The 20380-nt window shown below is 46.1% G+C and overlaps 1 protein-coding gene and 1 long non-coding RNA gene across 6 annotated transcripts in view; one reads left to right on the forward strand and one right to left on the reverse strand.

Annotated features, from left to right (window-relative positions):
* Positions 1-20380, forward strand: part of nckap1 (NCK-associated protein 1) — a 26179-nt gene continuing 5799 nt past the window's right edge. The window contains exons 1-27 of one of the 5 annotated variants that reach the window (XM_076042955.1): positions 1-298; positions 5084-5101; positions 9444-9554; positions 11574-11666; positions 11764-11820; positions 11960-12102; positions 12199-12289; positions 12417-12554; positions 12651-12699; positions 12790-12946; positions 13108-13164; positions 13617-13713; positions 14042-14148; positions 14256-14388; positions 14511-14592; positions 14706-14910; positions 15006-15138; positions 15245-15364; positions 16032-16171; positions 17108-17239; positions 17443-17661; positions 18202-18332; positions 18428-18525; positions 18825-18918; positions 19410-19492; positions 19636-19716; positions 19825-19918. In XM_076042955.1, coding sequence (XP_075899070.1) covers positions 191-298; positions 5084-5101; positions 9444-9554; positions 11574-11666; positions 11764-11820; positions 11960-12102; positions 12199-12289; positions 12417-12554; positions 12651-12699; positions 12790-12946; positions 13108-13164; positions 13617-13713; positions 14042-14148; positions 14256-14388; positions 14511-14592; positions 14706-14910; positions 15006-15138; positions 15245-15364; positions 16032-16171; positions 17108-17239; positions 17443-17661; positions 18202-18332; positions 18428-18525; positions 18825-18918; positions 19410-19492; positions 19636-19716; positions 19825-19918 — 2971 coding nt within the window. In that variant the 5' untranslated portion in view covers positions 1-190. The remainder of the gene's footprint in view (positions 299-5083; positions 5102-9443; positions 9555-11573; positions 11667-11763; positions 11821-11959; positions 12103-12198; positions 12290-12416; positions 12555-12650; positions 12700-12789; positions 12947-13107; positions 13165-13616; positions 13714-14041; positions 14149-14255; positions 14389-14510; positions 14593-14705; positions 14911-15005; positions 15139-15244; positions 15365-16031; positions 16172-17107; positions 17240-17442; positions 17662-18201; positions 18333-18427; positions 18526-18824; positions 18919-19409; positions 19493-19635; positions 19717-19824; positions 19919-20380) is intronic. The other 4 variants (XM_076042956.1, XM_076042957.1, XM_076042959.1 and 1 more) reach the window with 4 other exon arrangements.
* LOC142899414 (uncharacterized) lies at positions 15170-15675 on the reverse strand. Its single transcript, XR_012928764.1, has 2 exons — positions 15580-15675; positions 15170-15394 (listed from the first exon to the last, which is right to left on the reverse strand). It is a non-coding gene; the product is annotated as an uncharacterized LOC142899414 (long non-coding RNA).

Below are 20380 nucleotides of genomic sequence, written 5' to 3' on the forward strand. Positions count from 1 at the left end.
AACAGGCAGGGAGACGGTGGGTGGAGTACAGGAAGCGACTGTCCTCGAATATCTGAACATGGGCGAAATCTGATCATATAAAAACACTAGTCTGTCCTTTTTTTTTCTTTGTTTACGGGCGAGAGCCTGCGGAGATTCGTGATTTTTTTTTTCCCGGACCAGATTGGAATTTTAACCGAACAGGGCGAAGATGTCTCGGGGAGTGATCCAGCCCAGCCAGCAGAAGCTGGCAGAAAAACTCACCATCCTCAACGACCGAGGCATCGGGATGTTGACCCGTGTTTACAATATCAAAAAGGTTCGCAAACACACGCATGTTGTAGCGGCAGTAATAACCACACGGGATATTCACTGTACGGGTAATACTTGCACCTGCATCCCAGACGAGTGTCCATATTAACGCGAGTGATCGTATTGCCTTATTAGCTTTGACGGATCACTGCTAATGTAAAAGTGAGCGAATGTTTTGGGTTAGTTTAACTATACACCTTTGTTATTACAATAGAGACGATCAATAATGCTCGTTTAATGAGGTATTGTGGGTCGTGTAATCCTTATTTTGACTTCAATATGTCACATTAGCATCCCGGTGGCGCTTTGCTAAGCCGAAAGCTGTCGCTTTAGCTTGCGGTAAAAGCTACCTTGGGTTTGTAAGATGTACGCTGGTTTTTGGTGGTGTTGGGTGATACATACACTGTAAAGTTAAGAAGCTTAGATAATCTTGACGATGAACGAATCGCAGGAACATCCTAAAACATGGTCCAGTGAACCCCCCCGAGATAGTATCGGCAAAACGTCAGGCCTCGCTAACTTCGCCTTCTAGTGTTAATGGCGGCGGTTGCTAGGCTAGGCTAACCAGCGCTCAGCTAAGCCAGCAGTCGGGCGTCGTCTCCGCTCCATCATCAGCCCAAACACTAGTGGTGTAGTGAAGACCGCAATAACCGAGACCCAAGACATTTGGAGCTCGAGACCAAGACAAGACCAAGACTTTATATATCAAAGAAAAAGAAAAAGAAAAAAAAAAAAAAAATCAAGTTTGCTTCTAAATCGAACGGCAACATCTCTTTTCAACGAGGTATTTTAAAATAAATAAATAAATACATTTCTTTAACATTTTGCTGCTTTACCAGCTATTTTGAAACATTTTCCAAAAAACAAGTTTGCTTCATAAAATAAAAAAATAAATAACTAGGTATAAGGGGGTGTGTCACTCTACGTGTCACAAACGGAGCGTAAAACGGCCGCAAGTGGATTATTTCCCGTTATTATTTGTCATTGTAGTGTTGGCTGAGTATTGACTAGCCTTGATCAAAATCCCGAGACTAAGACAAGACCGAGTAAAAATGCCTCGGAGTCCAAGACGAGACCGAGACCCTTAAAAAGTGCTCTTGAGACCAAGACCAATCTTGAGTACTACAACACTACGAAACACGACTCCCACTAAAACATCAAACCACAATGTTTGCTGATGCAGGTGTTATTCAGATTGAATAGTCTTAGAAGTTTTTTGTTTTCTTGTTCTAATTGTTTCTTATTTTATGGAGGTCGACTGCATTTGCCTAACCAAGCTATTTTAGAATGAATATACTGTCAAATTGTCATATGGGGCATCTTGGGTGGGTTGGGGGAGCGGGGAGAATCAATAGGCTATTGCAATGTTTATTTGTCTTTATCAATCTGAAGTGATCGGGAATTGTTTTTGCATACACTACCAGTCAAAAGTTTGGACACGCCCTACAAATTTAATGTCTTTAATGTCTTTTGGAAGTTGTAAAGATAAAAATTAAAAAAAAGAAAGTTGCATCAGGTGTGTCCAAACTTTTGACTGGTAGCGTAGGTTTACTACATTCGCCTAACTAAGTGGCTGTGAGCTACTTTAGAATGAATAAACTGTCAAATTGTCATGTATATGGGGCATCTTTTGGGGAGGCGGGGGTAAAGGGGTAGTGATAAATCAATAGCTTGTTGCTATGTTTATTTGTCTTAATCAATCTGAAGTGGTAGCATAGATTATCAGTCAGACGTATCGCTAAACTATATGTCATTTTTGCGATTGGCTCTTAAAAACTCATTTATGCTCTATATGAGATATGAGATATATGTTGAATGAAATCAAAGTGAAGATGTCAGGACAGAGTGAACTGAGCACGTTTGAGAAAGCCAATGAATGGAAATTTTGAGAGGGTTGTCAGTTATTCTTAGTCCTAAAACCAAGAGGGGGATTTGTCACCATTGTTTTGTAACAATACGATCCGACCCCACAGGCCGCCGCCCTGCTCCCAGACTGTTTCTGGTTTTGCGTATTTCTGTACAGATTAGTTCAACATCTCCTTCCTGGGCTTTGTCAGGAGCGTTTGACTTTAAGCGGTAGTCTCTAGTGGACGATGTGTTGCCTCTCATTCATTCTATCTCAAATGACATGTAATAGTCTATGAGGGCCGTGATGTTTGCCTCATTTTAAACAAGTGGATCCTTTTTCCTGCCTAGGGGAGCATCAATGAGCCTTTAGTAAGTGTGTGTTGGAGAAAGTAGTGAGTCTGTTTGTGTGGCATGAGCCTCTGTGCCAGAGTGTGCGTGATGCAAAGGGCAGAGAAAGAGTTCAGTCTGATCAAATGTGTATAATAGGGACAGAGCAACGTTAGAAAGTCTGAATGCCCACGCTAGGCTTTCTGTCCACAGATACACATCAGCGGAAGTGAGTTTAGTGGAACCTGTTCACTAAGTTCCGTGTTTTTCTCTTTTTTATGAGCTTATAATTCAGTTAACAAGGCCAGAATGTACCACGTGGACATTCAAGTCCAAATGGAACAGTGTGAGAAGTTAGACTCCGAGTCAGAGAGATTTTGTTGCTGATTGCTTAAATATGCCGCCCCTTTCCTTCCTTCCTTCCTTCCTTCCTTCCTTCCTTCCTTCTCTTTCTGTCTTCCACATCATGCTGTCTTTCCTTATCTTCCTAACCAAGACACTTCTCAACATCTCCACCCTAAAATCATTTTCATCTAGCTCTATCATGTACTGTATAATGGAAATATCTAGCATCAAACAAAAACCGAGTCCGAACGTTAGAAATCAGGGAGAATTTCTCAACAGTTGTATCTCTGGAATCCCACCCCAACAGGATTATCGTCATCTAATTTTACAAATGCATTCTTTTACATCCAAACATATTTCACTCATTGCCCATGTGCTTACATCAAGACAGGAAACGCATAAATAACAATAAGTCTAATAAATACAAGGTCATCAATCAAACTGGCTGAAAGTGAGAACAGTTCAGGCGATGGTGAATACTCGGAATGCTTTAAATATAATCAAATTGTTCAAAATTGGATCGAAATTTGAAATGATAATTTTAATATGAGCAAATGTTACACAACAGTGCAATGAGCCTAAGCTTGTGGAAAAAAGTAGTACAGGATGAGTACAAGCCCAAGAAGAGGTAGACCAGTCTTAGGTCACTCTCAATGCATTGCATTACTGCAGTCTTGACTGCAGCGGACCCATAACACGGGCTGCACTTGCATGTTTGCAAGTTGATTTCACTAAACGTCACCCACTTTTGTTTTTCTGGGGCTGCCAATCATGCAAACGTTTGGGTGAAATATATTTTGGAGTTACATTTTTGTGAGACCAAGGCTTTTTAAATAATTACAGTGGGCTGCCTGAAATATTATTTTCCTCCTTCTCTGACAGTTTTCTTTTATGTAGGTGTGTTTCTTTGTCCAACACGTGCTTAACTTTGCAGCCTGGATTTAAGGTCATGTATGCTGGATTAGAGGGGACACTTCGCTGTGGTTGCATATCATTAATTCGCAACTGGAACCAAATTATAATTTGACATTTAATGAAGGGCACTTCTGAGTACCAGGGGACATTTTTCACTCCTCTTTTTTTGAATATTAATGGTGTTTTATGGGCTCTTAAAGGGCAAATTGCCCAAATTTTGAAACCACTTTGGGGGGGGGGGGGAGTTTTACCCAGAGACCTGACCGGTAATAAGTCACCCTTCTTTTTGTCTTCCATGCTGACTGTCTGTTATATCTGCCTTCGAAAAGAAACTCGGGAGATGTGAGCCCTGTCTGGATACCTCAGTGAAGTGCACGCCCCATGATGAGCCATTGGTTTAGCCCTCAGCATCCACCCTGGTCTGAATCTGGCCTGGTCCTTAGCAGCCTGTTTCCACTGCTGTGTCTCTCGCAACATTTCCAGTCTCTTTCTACCGTCCAGCCAGCCAGGATGTTGTAATTAATTGTCGTTTTTATTCGCAGCAAATTCCCTCATGGTATCGTAATCAAAGCTTAAAAGCGTGTGTATTATAAGTCTAAGGAGCGGGAGCGCGCTGAGTTTGCGTCTGTGGCAGAATCCAGTTCAGCAACAATTAGAATCCAGTTCAGCTGCTATCAGAGATCCAGTTCAGCTCCTCCTCAGCTAGCTGTCGAGACTTCAGCGTCTGCCAAAAAAACTGCAGACTACCATCAGTTACATTATATTCCAAATGCGTCAAGAGAACTACTGCGTGATCAGCTGTTCAGCCATGCATAGTCACGATTAAAGCCCCCGTGCTTGAGCGACCAGTGAACTCGTCATTATCAGTTACTAGGCAACCGTCAGGAGCGGAAACGTGCTGCGCAAAAAGTAGAAATTGCCAGCGGCCAAACTTTTGTTTTTTTTGGTGGACGTAGCGTCGGCCATATTCCCTCGTTCCCTCGACCCTTGTACAAAACACACGGTGTTAACATCTACCAGGGGGGGCGGGAACCACAACCTGTGTTACTTTGCAGGCCGCTCGTGTTAAATCCAGTGTGAACACGATGACATGTTGGCGCAGTGTTTGTTCTTGTCAATGTGTCACAAGGAATGGCCCGAATACACTCATAAACAGCAGTGTGTGTGTGTGTGTGTGTGTGTGTGTGTGTGTGTGTGTGTGTGTGTGTGTGTGTGTGTGTGTGCCTGTGTGTGTGTTTGTGTGTGTGTGTGTGTGTGTGTAGAATCAGAGATCTCAGCAGTTTGTCTGGGTGGGCTCTTTGTTTTGATTTCTTCTCTTCTTCTCTCCGTTCCAATGCTTCCCCCCTCTCCTATGCAGCAAGGACAAGTTTGGAAGGTTTGCAAAGTTTATCACCTTCCACTTACAAATTCCCACCCCACCCCACCCTCCCGTCACCCTTCCTCAACCGCTTCCTCCTCCTTCTCCCGCCCTCCCCATCTCTCCCTCCTCCTGGCTACCTGTACTGATCTGTCGGTCCTCCTCTTTGTGTCCCACTCCAATTCACGTCGGACTCAGTCTCGCAACGGAAAAGGCCTCACTCTTAGTTTCACCAACATTCAATAGAATGTTAATGCATTTTGTCATATTTATGGTAGGTATATAGCACTTATAACCGCTGCCAATAATGTGTAATTTAATAAAACTACATTCTCTTGTTGTTTTTTGAAGTCTTACCAATTAGGATGAGCTTACTAACCAACTATAACAGCTTTATCCAGCCCCCACAATTGGAGGTATTAAAACAACTCTGGATTGGGTCTAGAGCCCAATCCCTAGATTGCAAATCATTCACGTGATCAGCAAATGTATCATTTGTTATTAAGCACAGAATGTGGTGTTTAGGAGATCACACTGACTGCTGGGTGGCTGTTGAATGGCACTGTCCCTTCAGTAGCCAAACAATGCAAACATGTCTGGCTTCTACTCTAGAAAACTACTGAACTCCGCTCTTACCACAGTTCACATAATATTATGTGTTATATAATTTAAATAGTAATACAAAAACACTCAGTTTGAATTGGCAACAGTGCTTTGTTCTTTAGAAGGTGTTTTTGTATCATTTTGCTGGCTTTAATTCCGACAAAACAAACAATAAAAACAAACACAATCGCGTGGTCTTTGTTGTTTCTGATGGGTCATTTTAAAAAGTGCCTGTAGGCATGGTTCCCTGAAGCCATAAATAAGCCCGTCTGGGATCCTGAGAAGCTCCTAATTCTGACCGGAGTGGAGAAACAACGGTGGAGGCCAGACTGCGGTCTGTGCTGTTATCCAGGAAAGAGCCTAACCCCACCCCCCACCTCACCCCACCCCACCCCACCCCCGACCTCGACTGATTTATTCCCATGGCCCGTCCCGTCATTCACCGCGTCCCTTCCTTCTTCCATCCATCCGTCCATCAGCCCCCCACCCAAACCCAGCCAGCCAGCTTACTGCACAAAGCCGCCACCACCAGCACTAATGGCCAGTGTCATGCCACCAGAAATAACAGAAAACATCGACGAATGTCCGCAGTGTTGTTGTGCGATGTCAATTCCGCTGTTTAATTATTGAGACTAGAACGGTTCAAGTAGAGCGAGACGCTGGAATGGTGTGGCTGGAGTAGATCCACTGAGACTGAGACTAGACAGACACATGCTGGTTGAAAGGGAGTTTTGCATGTTTTAGCCCAATGATGACAAGACGCTGATGTAGCTTCACCTGTAACGTAGTGTTTTACACACTGGATGTTTGTCCAAGTTTTCCTGCAATATACACCACCGGTCAAAGGTTTGGACACATACTTCTGATTGGATGTTTTTTTTTTTCATTTTCATCACTATTTACATGGTAGATTGTCACTCAAGGCATCAAAACTAAATTAACACACATGGAATATGTACTAAACAAAAAAAAAAATATTTAGGTTTAACGGTTTTTCTTTTGCCTCATTAATCCACATATATTGGTCATATTCGATGTCTTCAGTGTGTATCTACAGTGTAGAAAGTAGTCAAGTTAAAGAAGAAACAGGTGTGTCCAAACTTTTGACACAAAAGAAGTTAAAACCTGTAAATGTGTGTACTAGTCAGTACTTTAACACGCACACACACACAATTTGTGTTTGGGCTAAAACTTGTCAAAACAGTTTGACGGCCGAGATGCAGATGTGTCCAGTAACCAGACAGTGTTTTTCACTCTGCAGTTCCCCAGCGTGAGTCAAAGGGTAACTACAACCTTAGTGGCTGCAGTAGAGATTAGCTCGGTGTGTAGGGTGAGGCCCTGTGCTGTGCGTCATCACAGGAGCTCCGTGCCTGTTAAGCCCGGGCTTTTTTCGTTTTCTGTTTCTTTGTATTTTTTTTATTTATTTTTTTTGCAAGTGCATGGATTTCACAGTCGACTCTTGGCTTCCTTGTCCCTGTTAGACACGGTTTCAGTTCAGTCCACCTCTCTCACACCTGAGCAGGTTGTGTTGTTTTTTTTGTTTTGTTTTTAAATTTTTTAAACCTGAAGCTCTCAGGAAACGTGCTCAGGTGCGAGGGGCCAAAGCGGATGCAAGGAAACAAGCTGAGACTGGAGGTGTACAGTCTGTGTCGTCAGTAGGTGCTGAAGTCATGTCGGTGTCGTGTGTGTGTTTCTCTGTGTTCGACTCCCCAAAGTGTCGTGTGTGAGATCCCTGCAGTAGTGGGCGCCTTTATTTCTAGCCTTGGCTCAGCATGTTTCTGCTGTTCCAGAGAGAGTGGACCCGGTCAGGTAGCCAGCATGATGCGTTGTGTAAAACTGACCCCACCCATGGGTTGCTGTTGTTGTTGTTTTATATGCTGAAGTCTATCATTTTGCATCCTTTGTCAAATGAAAGCTGATGCAAAGTGACGGCAGATGCTGATGAGTTTTTCCTCTGGAGCTGGAAGCTGACCCAGTAACATCCGCAGCAGCTTTTGAGAGTCCTGAAAAGTTGAATCCAAAGTGGCAGAAGAGCAATTTGTTGTGCCTTTCACTTTGGATTTATGGTTTCCAAGTCTGCGTCGCTGACAGACTTGTTGGTGTGGCGTCTTTTTATAGGAGGAAAAAAGTACAATGTTACGGTGTTCTGCTGCCGTCGGTAGGAATGCTGCATTTATACCATGGTGCTGTGTTCCAAGACCTCATTTTGTAACTTCATGTCGATGGCTTTTTCTTTTTTTTCTGAATGTGTGCTTGCATTTCCTGAACTTGAAACAATTGACCACGAGGAAGTCAATCTGCAGAAGTGTCGGCGGCACTGAGCTGCTCTGCGATTGCTCCTCCGTGTCGACCGGCGAGCGGCCGGCAGACTTTTTTTGCACATTCACTGTTTAAAGGCACATGCATGGACCACATCTCCCTCACCATCCACTTCTGCACCACCCATAATGCATGAGCAGTGTGGCCGCCTGCCCAGAGACAGGAGCAGCTTTAGCGGGATAAAGGGAATATTGATAAGCAGGAAACAGGTTGGTGTAGTCAAATATTTATGTAGCTGCTCTGCAGAAAATTCCGCTCTTGCAGGTTAGTGATAAAAGAAGCTTCCCTCTGAGAAAGTGACACTTGCCTCTCCCGAGTCATTTCTCAGTCGACCTCTGCGTGCGTCCACCTCTTTCTCTCTCTTCTCCCATTCTGTCCCTTACACATCCCGCCTGTCCATCACTCTGCCTGTCATGCAGCAGTATGAACAGGTGATGGCACCGGCCCCCTGCCCCCACACTGAGGTTATCCCACTCCCCCCCACCCACCCACCCACCCACCCTCGTCAGTGGTTCTCATCCTTTCCTGGCCTGTAAAAAGCATTTTGTGAAGCCAGACCTCTGATACGTGATGTCAGTCTTAACTCCAGGTGATGGAGGAAAGAGGAACTTGCACTGTAGACGTTTCCATGGCAAAGTGTTTGGAAAGAGTACCTTTCTGGTGCATTCCATTTCCCTTGGAAGTGTGAATTTGCCGAGCGCTGGGTCACCTGCATCATCAGAAACGGCCACTGAAGTCTGACTTATTGGCTTTTCTTTATCATGCTCTGCATAACACAGTTTATCGGCCTCTCAGTGTGATTCTGGTCTCATTACACTGACCAACTGTGTTTGATGTTGCATGCAGTTATGGGCTGATCATGCAGCAAAGAATGAACGTGTCCATCTCGCATCGCCACCTACTGCTTGACCGTTGTGGCATCATTTTAAATGCTCCAAATTCCCTCCTCCAAGGAGAGGATCGGAACGGTGCTGTTCCCCTGCAGCTCCCGCAGCTCAGCGCTGGGCTGAGAACCACTGACGGCGAAGGTCCCAGCCGGCTCCGCTCCAGCCGGTTCCGCTCCAGCCGGTTCAATCTGGTTTATTTCCAAACATGAAATCCACAAAGTGCATTTGTGGCTAAATGAAAAACGTGCCGGTCACTCCACTCGCCTCGAGTCCATGTCTATTCTGTCTCCATGTCTTGAATATTCCACCGGTCAGTTCATCCACACTCACGAGACCCTCAGATTAAACCAGTTGGCACTAATGTCTCCCCGCTGACGATCACACATCTAACATGCCTGACATGAAGACATAAAACGATAACAACAACAATAATAATAATGATGATGACAATAGAAAAGTATTAAAGTGTCTTGGTTGCATTTGTGTGCGTGTCTGTGTTTGTAGAAATGAGCCTTTTCTCTTCTCACCTCCTGCTCTCCTCTGCTTTGCAGGCTTGCGGAGACCCGAAGGCTAAGCCCTCCTACCTTGTTGATAAGAATTTGGAGTCTGCGGTTAAATTTATTGTCAGGAAGTTCCCGGCCGTGGAGACGCGTAACAACAACGTAAGTGCGCTTGCATGGACCTGAGCCGTGGCTGTCGGGGGTGGGGGAGGGGGGGGTCGGGGGGGGGAGTCAGTTGCTTCTGAGGTTAAGAAATTTGAATTCAATGAAAAGTTTCACGTCAGATTATGGGATTGAAACATTAACGTGACTCCCAACAAAACTGCCGACTGCTGCGACAAGAGAGGCAAAGCAGGTGAACTTTATTTGAGAAGCGAATGCAAATCTTCAAATGATAATAATAATGGAAATTCACCCACTGTGTCACAATCATAGCGCTGATTGACAGTCGAGATGCAGCACAGCAGGAGGAGAAGAGGAGACGACTGAAGATCGACAGACCAAACACGATTCTATATTTGTCTAACCGGCTCACTTTTATTTTGTGTGCCTGTGTGCGTGCTTGAGAGTTCCACGAGTCATTGCAACAATAAATGTGTCTTTGCTTTAATTGTCAGTGTAGCAGCTGGCCTGTGATGATGTTGAAGTGTCGTTTAGCCAACAGCTGCGTGTGAGTGTGTGCGTGTGCGTGTGTGTGTGCGTGTGTGTGTGTGTGTGTGTGTCTAGCCAAACGCTTTATTCAGTATAACTGTGCAATATGTGTCTCTTACGTTGTTTTTTTCTGCTTTGTTTCCGTGTTTGTTTGTGTTCTGCATGCTAAACTCGGCTTTTTCCGGACTTGTGCTTTTTGGTAAGTTTTTGTATTTCAGTTCACGTACTTAAGTTTTGTAACAATGCAGTTTTTCGTAGCTTTTTTTTTTCAGTGTGTTTTCCTTTGCTCAGCTTTATCCTCTCTCCTCTCTTGGCTAGCAGCTTTTTTTTTTTTTCCTTCCTTTAATCCTTCATCCGCTGAGTGACTGTGTGGCGTCCTTATTGAACTGTACGCTCTGCCAGTTGATCCAGTCGACTGGCTTTTTGAATGATGCACTGCCCTGCACTTCCTGCACCGAGGAGTCCGGCCCCGTGCCCGACACATCAGCCTCTGGCAGTTTTGCTTGTTGGACTGCAGCGGGAGCGAGCGCTGACCAGTTAGCACCGACTCAAAAGTCTGGAAAGCTCACAGATAAGAAAGCAGTCATTCTGTTTCCCGTCGAGCGGTGAAGTGTTGAACTCCTCGGTGCAGCGGCAGTCTTTCCTCGACTTCTTCCCACTTTGCCTCACCACAGTTCTCACCGGAGCGCCTGTGGCCGGAGGCTTTTCCTATTTACATGCAGCATGATTCAGTCAGTGCCGACATGTAAATAGAGGCTGCTTCGCACTGGCTGAAGACAGAGCCGTCACATTCTGCAGCTTCTTAGAAGATGAATGTGACTTCTTTATTCTTCTCATTATTATTCCTAAAGTCACGGTTTGGTTTGAAAAGGCTCTCCCTCCACAGTTTACCATCCCCTGAAAGTTCCCTCTCCTGATGCTTAATGTTTGCCCTCCTTCATTTCTTTCTTTCTTCAAACTTTCGACTTAAGACATTATGGGGGCGACAGTCTGGCTTTGCTTTGATCATCAGATTTTCTCTTTCTTATGTTGAGATCTTAACAGCATCTAGATTCGAGTTTGTGCAGCCCAGACCTTAATTCTTAACTCTGTCACCAACTCTGACAGATGATGGGTTTATTTGAGGATAGAGAAATAACTTTAAAGAAATCCAGTGTGGGGCATTTAAAATGTGCCTTTGAATGTGGCTTTCTTTCTGTCAATATATATTTTCCTTTTTTGCTTTGCAAAAAAAAACAACAACATATTTTTAGTTGGGACAGGTATCGTGCAGGGCAGTTAATCAGATTTCAGTTTGCAGTTGTGATATTCAAATAAAATTCGACAAAGCAATTTGAAAAGATTGCAAGTTTGTCCCTGACGCTGCAGAAGATGCAAGGGAAAATGTAGCCTCTCTGAAGCAAAAAGAGATAAATGCATACAAATTTCTCTGTCTGTTATCAAAGCAAACAAGGCCAACGCACACAATTTGTCACCAGCACGTCCGTCACCACTGGTTGTTTGCTAACTGTTTGCTGCCTGCGTTCACAGCAACAGCTGGCTCAGCTGCAGAAGGAAAAGTCAGAGATCCTGAAGAACCTGGCGCTCTACTATTTCACCTTTGTAGATGTGATGGAATTCAAGGTAGGAAAACACTCACTCACACACACACACACACACACACACACTTAGCATCCTGTAAAGTCCACTAACGTGAACATTTCAACTCTTATGGCAACAGGACCATGTGTGTGAGCTGCTGAACACCATCGACGCCTGCCAGGTTTTCTTCGACATTGTAAGTCCATCGCTAGATTCCACCTCAACACCTCAGACTGAACTTTGTCACCACCACAGGAACCTGAAAAAAAAAATATGAAAGAACGTTTCTCAAAGTTCTCGCTACCGTGTCACAATCTCATCTCGTTCCCTGTCAGACGGTGAACTTTGACCTCACCAAGAACTACCTGGACTTGGTGGTGACCTACACGACCCTGATGACCATCCTGTCCCGCATTGAGGAGAGGAAGGCCATCATCGGCCTGTACAACTACGCCCACGAGATGACGCACGGGGCCAGGTGAGCCGCGCTGCCTGGTTCAGTAGCTGCCGCGCTGCAGCTCGTGACTGGGCCATGGCGACGACGGCATCTGACCCTGTCTTTGTTGCTCTGCAGCGATCGGGAGTACCCCAGATTGGGCCAGATGATCGTGGATTATGAGAACGCTTTGAAGAAGATGATGGAGGAGTTTGTTCCTCATGGAAAGGTAAGGAGACTGTTTCTGGCCGTGTCTTTCTTCAGGCAGGGAAATTAGCCCAAATGTTTTTTTTCATCCAGTCGTCTCACTGTGTGAATCTCTCTCCACCCCCACCCCCCCACCCCCGGCCGTCCAGTCTCTGTCCGATGCTCTGATCAGCCTCCAGATGGTTTACCCCAGGAGGAATCTGTCCGCTGACCAGTGGAGGAACGCCCAACTGCTTTCGCTCATCTCTGCTCCCTCCACCATGCTCAACCCTGCACAGTCGGACACTGTTAGTATACACACACACACACGCCTGCGGTGATAATAAACCCAATTCTGGCAGGCAGAAGTTTTGACAGAAAATCTTTTTGCCTCTTGTCTGCAGATGCCCTGTGAATACCTTTCTCTGGATGCCATGGAGAAGTGGATCGTCTGTAAGTGTTTTTCTCCCGTGCTCAAACCTCCTGCTTTCACACCAGGCGCCTGCTTGTTCAGTCATTTATTCCCGTTCCGTGTCCTTGCAGTTGGTTTCATCCTGTGCCACTCGGTGCTGAACAGCGACGCCACGGCCTTGTCCCTGTGGAAGGTGGCGCTGCAGAGCTCCACCTGCCTCTGCCTCTTCAGGGACGAAGTCTTCCACATCCACAAAGCTGCGGAGGATCTGTTTGTCAATATCAGAGGGTACGAGCCCGAGATGGAATGAAAGAGTTTGTCAGTGGGTTGTATAAAGACAAAATCAAAATCTGGAAAAATAAGCTGAGATCTTGAAACGAAGAAATCAAAGAGGCAACTTGTTGCCCTTATGTTGCTCTGCTTTGACTGCCCTCCTTTGTGTTTTCCAGATACAACAAACGCATCAACGACATCAGAGAGTGCAAGGAACAGGCCCTGTCGCACGCGTACGTACACCGTCGTCACGTTCGTCACACACGTGTTGATGAGTCACCATCATTTTCTTTATGATTCTTTCATATTCCTCCATATCTTCCCTGCTTCCCACCTTTAACCAGCGGTTCAACTCTGCCCCCTGCCTGGAGTTCCTCTTTCGGGGGTGTCACATAAAAACATCACCCTCTTCTTATCCTCTTGCCTTCTTCTTTCTTTCTTCTTTTCCCCCTATTTGTCTCCCCCGCCCGCCTTCTCTCCCCCCCTGCTTTTATCCTCATTACTTATTCTTCCTTCCCCTTTCATCTTCACTGCCTTTCTCCCGCTGTCGTCTGTCATCTGCTTACTTTTGTCCTCTAACGGGATTGTCCTGAAAGTGTCAAAATAAGCGTTTAATCGTGATGCGTGTGTGTTTTGATGCTACGAGCTGACTCCCCCCTCCGTCCCCCACCTGTCCTTCCTGCAGAGGGTCCATGCACAGAGAGAGACGCAAGTTCCTGCGGTCGGCTCTGAAGGAGCTGGCTACTGTTCTGGCCGATCAGCCCGGCCTGCTGGGTCCCAAGGTAACACAGCCGCCTGGGAGTTTGACGCCTTATAGAACAGATACTCAGAGGGAACAATAGTTTAAAAAAAAACACTTTAGTTCCCTTCCGTTTAAGATTTAATCTTAAATTCCCGCTTATTTCTGCTTCCGTGAGTTTCATCACCTGATAAATCTGTGCAAAGTGTGATTTTTCAGCAGCCAACCCACCTGCAGTGTTGAGTATTTGGTTTTAGACGGTTGCTTCCAGCACTCAGTCATTTTCATTTCGGTCTCTGAGGAAACTGACATTTCTTTAAAGCGCCGTGTCTTTCTTCTTCACTTTCGCTTCCTTCCCCCGCTCCCACCAGGCCTTGTTTGTGTTCATGGCGTTGTCGTTCGCCCGAGACGAGATCATCTGGCTACTCCGACACGCTGACAACATCCAGAAGAAGAGCACAGACGACTTCATCGACAAGTATGCGAACAAAAAATAATCAAGTCATGAATAACTGCAGTTTCGACATCGCTGTGTCCTTTGGGCTCATTGTCTTTTTGTTTTGACTGTGCGTTGTTGTTTTGCAGACACATAGCAGAGCTGATCTTCTACATGGAGGAGCTCAGGGCCCACGTCAGGAAGTACGGCCCAGTCATGCAGCGGTACTACGTCCAGTACCTCTCCGGGTTTGACGCTGTAGTGCTCAATGAGTTGGTGCAGGTGAGGATACATTTTCACATGAACTGGTTCATATGAGCAACTACGGCCTTTTAAGATTGTACGTATATCCAAGCTGCAGCTCCTCCATGAACTGGATCTTTGTCTTGCTCTCTTTTTCTCAGAACCTGTCGGTGTGTCCAGAGGACGAGTCCATAATCATGTCTTCATTTGTCAACACGATGACCTCCCTCAGTGTCAAACAGGGTGAGGGGTTTGTTTCAAGCAACAAGACACAGCAACACTATACGAGCAATTTGGCACCATGCAAGTCAACAGATGTGGCAAGCAGGTTTTTGTTTTGACTGATTTTGCTGCAGTAGAGGACGGAGAGGTGTTTGACTTCAGAGGCATGAGGCTGGACTGGTTCAGGCTGCAGGCCTACACCAGCGTCTCCAAGGCCAGCCTGGGCATCGCCGACCACAAGGAGCTCGGCAAGATGATGAACACCATCATCTTCCACACAAAGATGGTGGACTCTCTGGTGGAGATGCTGGTGGAGACGTCAGACTTGTCCATTTTCTGGTAACCGGCCCGCTCACACATTGACAGCACTGTAAACTGTGTGTGTGCAGGCGCCCGGACGCTGACTCTACTGTTTTATTCCCTTTCCCTTGCAGCTTCTACAGCCGCGCGTTTGAGAAGATGTTCCAGCAGTGTCTGGAGCTTCCTTCCCAGAGCCGGCACTCCGTCTGCTTCCCTCTGCTCTGCACGCACTTCATGTCCTGCACACACGAGCTCTGTCCTGAAGAGGTGAGTCACCCAGTTCTACTGTCTACTGTCCTCCCGAGTCAGCTTTTCTGCCATTCCTGCAGTTTAAAATGCCGTGCTTATTATTCTTCCCTCATTTCTCCACCAGCGCCACCACATAGGGGACCGCAGTCTGTCGTTGTGCAACATGTTCCTGGATGAGATGGCCAAGCAGGCCAGAAACCTCATCACTGATATCTGCACTGAGCAGTGTACCCTCAGCGACCAGGTACACACACACACACACACACAGGAAGCCCTTTAAAGAGAAGAAAAATGTTTGTGCCCAAATCAGAGCTCAGAAGACTCTTAAAAGCTCTGGCAGTGTCCTCCTCTGCTCATCACTGATTTCCATTCTTTCACTGCAACCTTGCACAACATTTTAGAGCAATTTATGAACTTACTTTGGAATAATCATGTCGGATGGGGGCGGGGGGAACCGACACAAGAGGGACACAGGAAATCACCTAGTTGGTGGCTTTTAACCTTGACGCGTTTCTCGCCCCTCAGCAGTTGCCAGGTAACCGGCTGACGTTCGGCGAGCTGCTGGTCCCAGCCGTCAAATATTCTGACATTTATTGAGCACCTGAGAGGGAGCGCTGATATTGTTATCGAACGCTTCTCCGCCGGTGCATCTTCCAAAAATGTCCAATAATTGTTTCTCGATTGGACCTGAAGGCAGCCATTTTAAAGGCTCACAGTGACTTTTACACGCGGTCACGTTAATATCAATGTGTCTTTCAATGTCATTGAGTCTTTCAGAGTGGCACCGTTTCAAAACGCTGCTTAAATTTACCTGCTTTCTGTCTCACAACTCAATCTGCAAGACTGGGACTTTTTAAACGCCTGTCTTTTTTATCTTTCTGTCCCCCCTGTGTTTCTCTTGGATGCTGCAGCTGCTCCCAAAGCACTGTGCAAAGACCATCAGCCAGGCTGTGAACAAGAAGAGCAAAAAGGCAACGGGGAAGAAGGGCGAGCCAGAGAGGGAGAAGCCCGGAGTGGAGAGCATGAGGAAGAACAGACTGCTGGTCACCAAGTAAGTACAATCACGTCGCTACAAGTGAAATTGCATCAGATATGAAATTCAGAAATTATTTCCACAAGCAGAAACGACATTCAGGCTTCTCTTTTCCCCGCGAGTGGTTTAGTACTTTCATCTCCTGTATGAAGTAGGGACTGCCGAGAGAATAACAGAAGCAGAATAACTATTACTATATAATATATTTATAATAATATAATCATTTGTTAGAAATATTTTATTTTCAAAGATTAAAAAAAAAAAGTCCTTGCAGGCGTTTTATAAAGACTTGCCCTGTTAGAATTGCTCAAACCAGCGTTCATCCTGTTGCTGCTTCAGGTGAGATTGCGTAAACAAATGCGACAAGCCAAAACATCGCTGCTTCCCGTTGTCCACACAAAGCAAAAAACCCCAGGACTGCACTGGATGTGTGTGTGTTCATCATCGGCCGCGCTGCACGTCTGCTCTCTGTCCCACTGTCCGCCAGCACACACCAGCTGCTTTTGCAGACTGAAGCAGCAGCAGCAGAAGCTGCTTGAGGCTTTCTTTCGCTTCTGGGCCTCCACTTCCCATCCCGTGCAATCTGCTCCGCGTCGCGTTGCTGCGTTCTGCATGCGGCAGCGAACGAAAGTAGCAGCCCTGCGTTTCTGCTGTGTAGGACTCTGGATGGCTGGAGGTTTAATGGACCTGAGATGCACTGCACACACACAGAGGGGTGGAAGCACAAGCATTGATTAGAAGTCCAAACTGTCGGCTCCGCTGCTGCTGCACAGCAGAGAAGCAGCACACGCCAACTGTAATTAAGGAATTAAAAGTTCTCTGGAGGTCTCTGCCCTGCAAGCAGTTTCCCCGAAGCTTTAGTTTCTGGACCAAGAGGCCAAACTGGATAAGAAAATCTCGGAAAACTCGAATAACTCTGCTGCTGTTTGACCGTTAATCTGTTTTTATTCCCAGTCTGGACAAACTCCACACAGCTTTATCTGAACTCTGCTTCTCCATCAACTACGTTCCCAACCTGGTGGTGTGGGAGCACACGTTCACTCCCAGAGAGTACCTCACCTCGCACCTGGAGATCCGCTTCACCAAGTAAGCGCGCACGCACACGCACACGCACGCACACACACACACACACACACACACACACACAATGGCTTTGTTTGCATTCATCGTAATAAGGCCAAGCATAGAAAGTGGTCTGTTCTTTAAATGACAATCTGTCGACAAACCACCACATGTCATTCCGGTTGTTGTTGTTCTTGTCTGACTGTCTGCTTCCCCTCCTTCTGCAGGTCCATAGTGGGCATGACCATGTACAACCAGGCCACCCAGGAGATCGCCAAGCCCAGCGAGCTGCTGACCAGCGTGCGGGCGTACATGACGGTGCTGCAGTCCATCGAGAACTACGTCACCATCGACATCACCCGGGTCTTCAACAACGTGCTGCTGCAGCAGACGCAGCACCTGGACAGCCACGGGGAGCCCACCATCACCAGTCTGTACACAAACTGGTGCGTTCACGCTCTCACACACACGACCACTGTACTTTCATAATAAACTCCAGCAGATCCCCGTGTGGTTGCTGGCGGTACTTCCTCGGCACTGCAGGGAAAGATGTCACGGTGTTGCTGCTGCTGTTGTTGCGGGAAACGCTGTTTTTATCACAAAAGACTGAAGGCCAAACTTTGTATATTTGCACTGTGACGCTGCAGGATTGTTTTTCATTTTATCGAGGCTCATGTCTGTACTTGTTTTTGGATATTGTGTTTTTGTTTCTCGGTCTTCAACTTGTGGGAAAGTTTCAGTGACAGTTGTTTGTTAGTTTTTTTCTTAGCTCTCGCCTTTATTAAAAACAAACACATGAAATGAAAAGCAATGCAGACATGGCGGTGCATCAGTGTATTAAGCTGCTTCACAACATTGCTGAGATTTAAAGTTGGCATTTAAAGTGCCATACTGTTTTTTTTTTTTTAATATATATAGATTTAAAGAATTTAATTTTTCAGAGAAAGATGTGATGATAAACAGAATTTTGTGTGTGTTTTGTGTAGGTATTTGGAGACGTTGCTCCGTCAGGTCAGCAACGGACACATTGCCTATTTCCCCGCCATGAAAGCCTTTGTTAACCTGCCCACAGAGAACGAACTGACCTTCAACGCCGAGGAATATTCTGACATCTCAGGTGCAGAGACTCACTGCTCTCCGTCTTTCTGGAGGGTTTGTTTTTTTTCTTTTTTGTCTTTGTTTGTTGTAACGTTTGCGTTTGCGTTATTGCAGAGATGCGTTCACTGTCGGAGCTGCTGGGCCCCTACGGAATGAAGTTCCTCAGCGAGAGTCTGATGTGGCACATTTCATCACAGGTCGCCGAGCTGAAGGTAAAGATTCACAATCGCAGTGAATCTCAGTGAAAAGTGCAAAACCTGACAGAGAGCACGTTTTGACAACATCTGACGTTTCTCTCTCGGCTCATCGGAATCCTTGACGGTTGTAGTTGTAGAAGTTGTTGGCAGGTGCACTTGGTTCTTGGTCCTGAATAAATAATAGGAATTCAGATATCCAAGTTCTAATTCCAGTTGTCTGCCGCTCAACCCTTAAAAGATGCTTTGAAAGTTAACAATGTGGATGGAAAAGCGTGAATCGGCAGTTTCACGTGACGTTCACTGTGTCTGTGCAGAAACTGGTGGTGGAGAACATGGAGGTGTTGACCCAGATGAGGACGAGCTTTGACAAACCAGACCACATGGCCGCTCTCTTCAAGAAACTTACCTGTAAAGACACACACACACACACTCACACTCAGACATGGCTGCCTGAGACAAATGCTTTGGAGTTTTATCTTATTTGTGCTCTAAAGGTTTTTAAAAAAGTAAATTTTTACATTTTACTCTTGTACAACTTAATTAAACCAAATGTTGACAGAGCAGACTTGACTGCGAGCCAATTTAAAGTCTGACATGCCCTTAAAACTGAAAGCGCCAAGTCCATTTTATTCTGGGCTGACGAACAACTGCATTAATATTGATTCCAGCGCAAAGTGGACGGCATTTATGTCTCGTTTTCTTTTCATTCATATTCATCCTCTGACGGCTGAAGCTGCTTTTAAATAACGACGCAGCCCCTTTTAGTGCAAAGGGGCCGATAACACACACACACACACACACACACACACACACACACACACACACACACACACACGATCCAAATAGTCCAATTTGCGGAATTGTTATTGAGTTTTGCTTTGGTTTTTCTCTGTTTGCAGCTGTGGACAGTGTATTGAAGAGGATGACCATCATCGGCGTCATCTTGTCCTTCCGCTCGCTGGCTCAGGAGGCTCTGAGAGACGTAAGATATTTCCCCCGCCACTGCAGCTGGGAGATAACCAAGACTTGGAATGCTGACAGCCACACACCGGGGTTCATGTTCTCACCCCCAGCGGGCAGACAAACACCATCTCATTCTCATCCTGCCTCCCTCCCCTTGTGCAGGTGTTGTCCTGTCACATTCCCTTCCTGGTCAGCTCGGTGGAGGACTTCAAGGACCACATCCCCCGAGAGACGGACATGAAGGTGAGAGGCAAACACGGGGGTCGCTCACGATAAGCATTTCTGCTGGCTTCGCGCCGCTCTTCATTGGTGCCGCCGCCGTGGCCTAAACGATCCCTCGTGTGGTTGCAGGTGGCCATGAACGTGTACGAGCTGTCGTCGGCAGCAGGTTTGCCCTGCGAGATCGACCCGGCGCTGGTCGTGGCGCTGTCCTCGCAAAAGAGCGGTGAGACGCACAAGCTATAGTAGTAGAAGTAGCCTACACACACACCTCCTCTAGCCACTGTACCTCTTCATGCTACTAAAGGCTGCAGGGCTGTGAATGCAAGTCTCAAATCCCTTTAAAGGTCCAGTGTGTAATATTTGGAGATTTTGATAGAGAAACAGCGACATCGAGTGGTCATATCTCAGATTGCAGCGTATTTCACTCTCTCTCCCCCTCCTGAGCTTGTCAGTGAACTACGGTGGCCTGCACACCAAAACCTGGATACAGTGCCCACCTTCTTCTTCGTTGGTTTATTTGATCTGATTACGAAACGTGTTGTCAGGCAGTTGAATTGTCCACACCGGGCTTCCTTAGAAATGTAGCGGTGCAACTGGGAGAAAACCATATTATTTTACCAATATAGCAATCACGAATCAAGCCAAATATCACACACTGGACCTTTATATAACATTGTCAGAAATT

The sequence above is a fragment of the Nelusetta ayraudi genome, unplaced genomic scaffold, assembly GCF_046127955.1.
Source record: "Nelusetta ayraudi isolate G7.1 ecotype Tasmania unplaced genomic scaffold, CSIRO-AGI_Nayr_v1 ptg000072l, whole genome shotgun sequence".
Taxonomy (NCBI): Eukaryota; Metazoa; Chordata; class Actinopteri; order Tetraodontiformes; family Monacanthidae; genus Nelusetta; species Nelusetta ayraudi.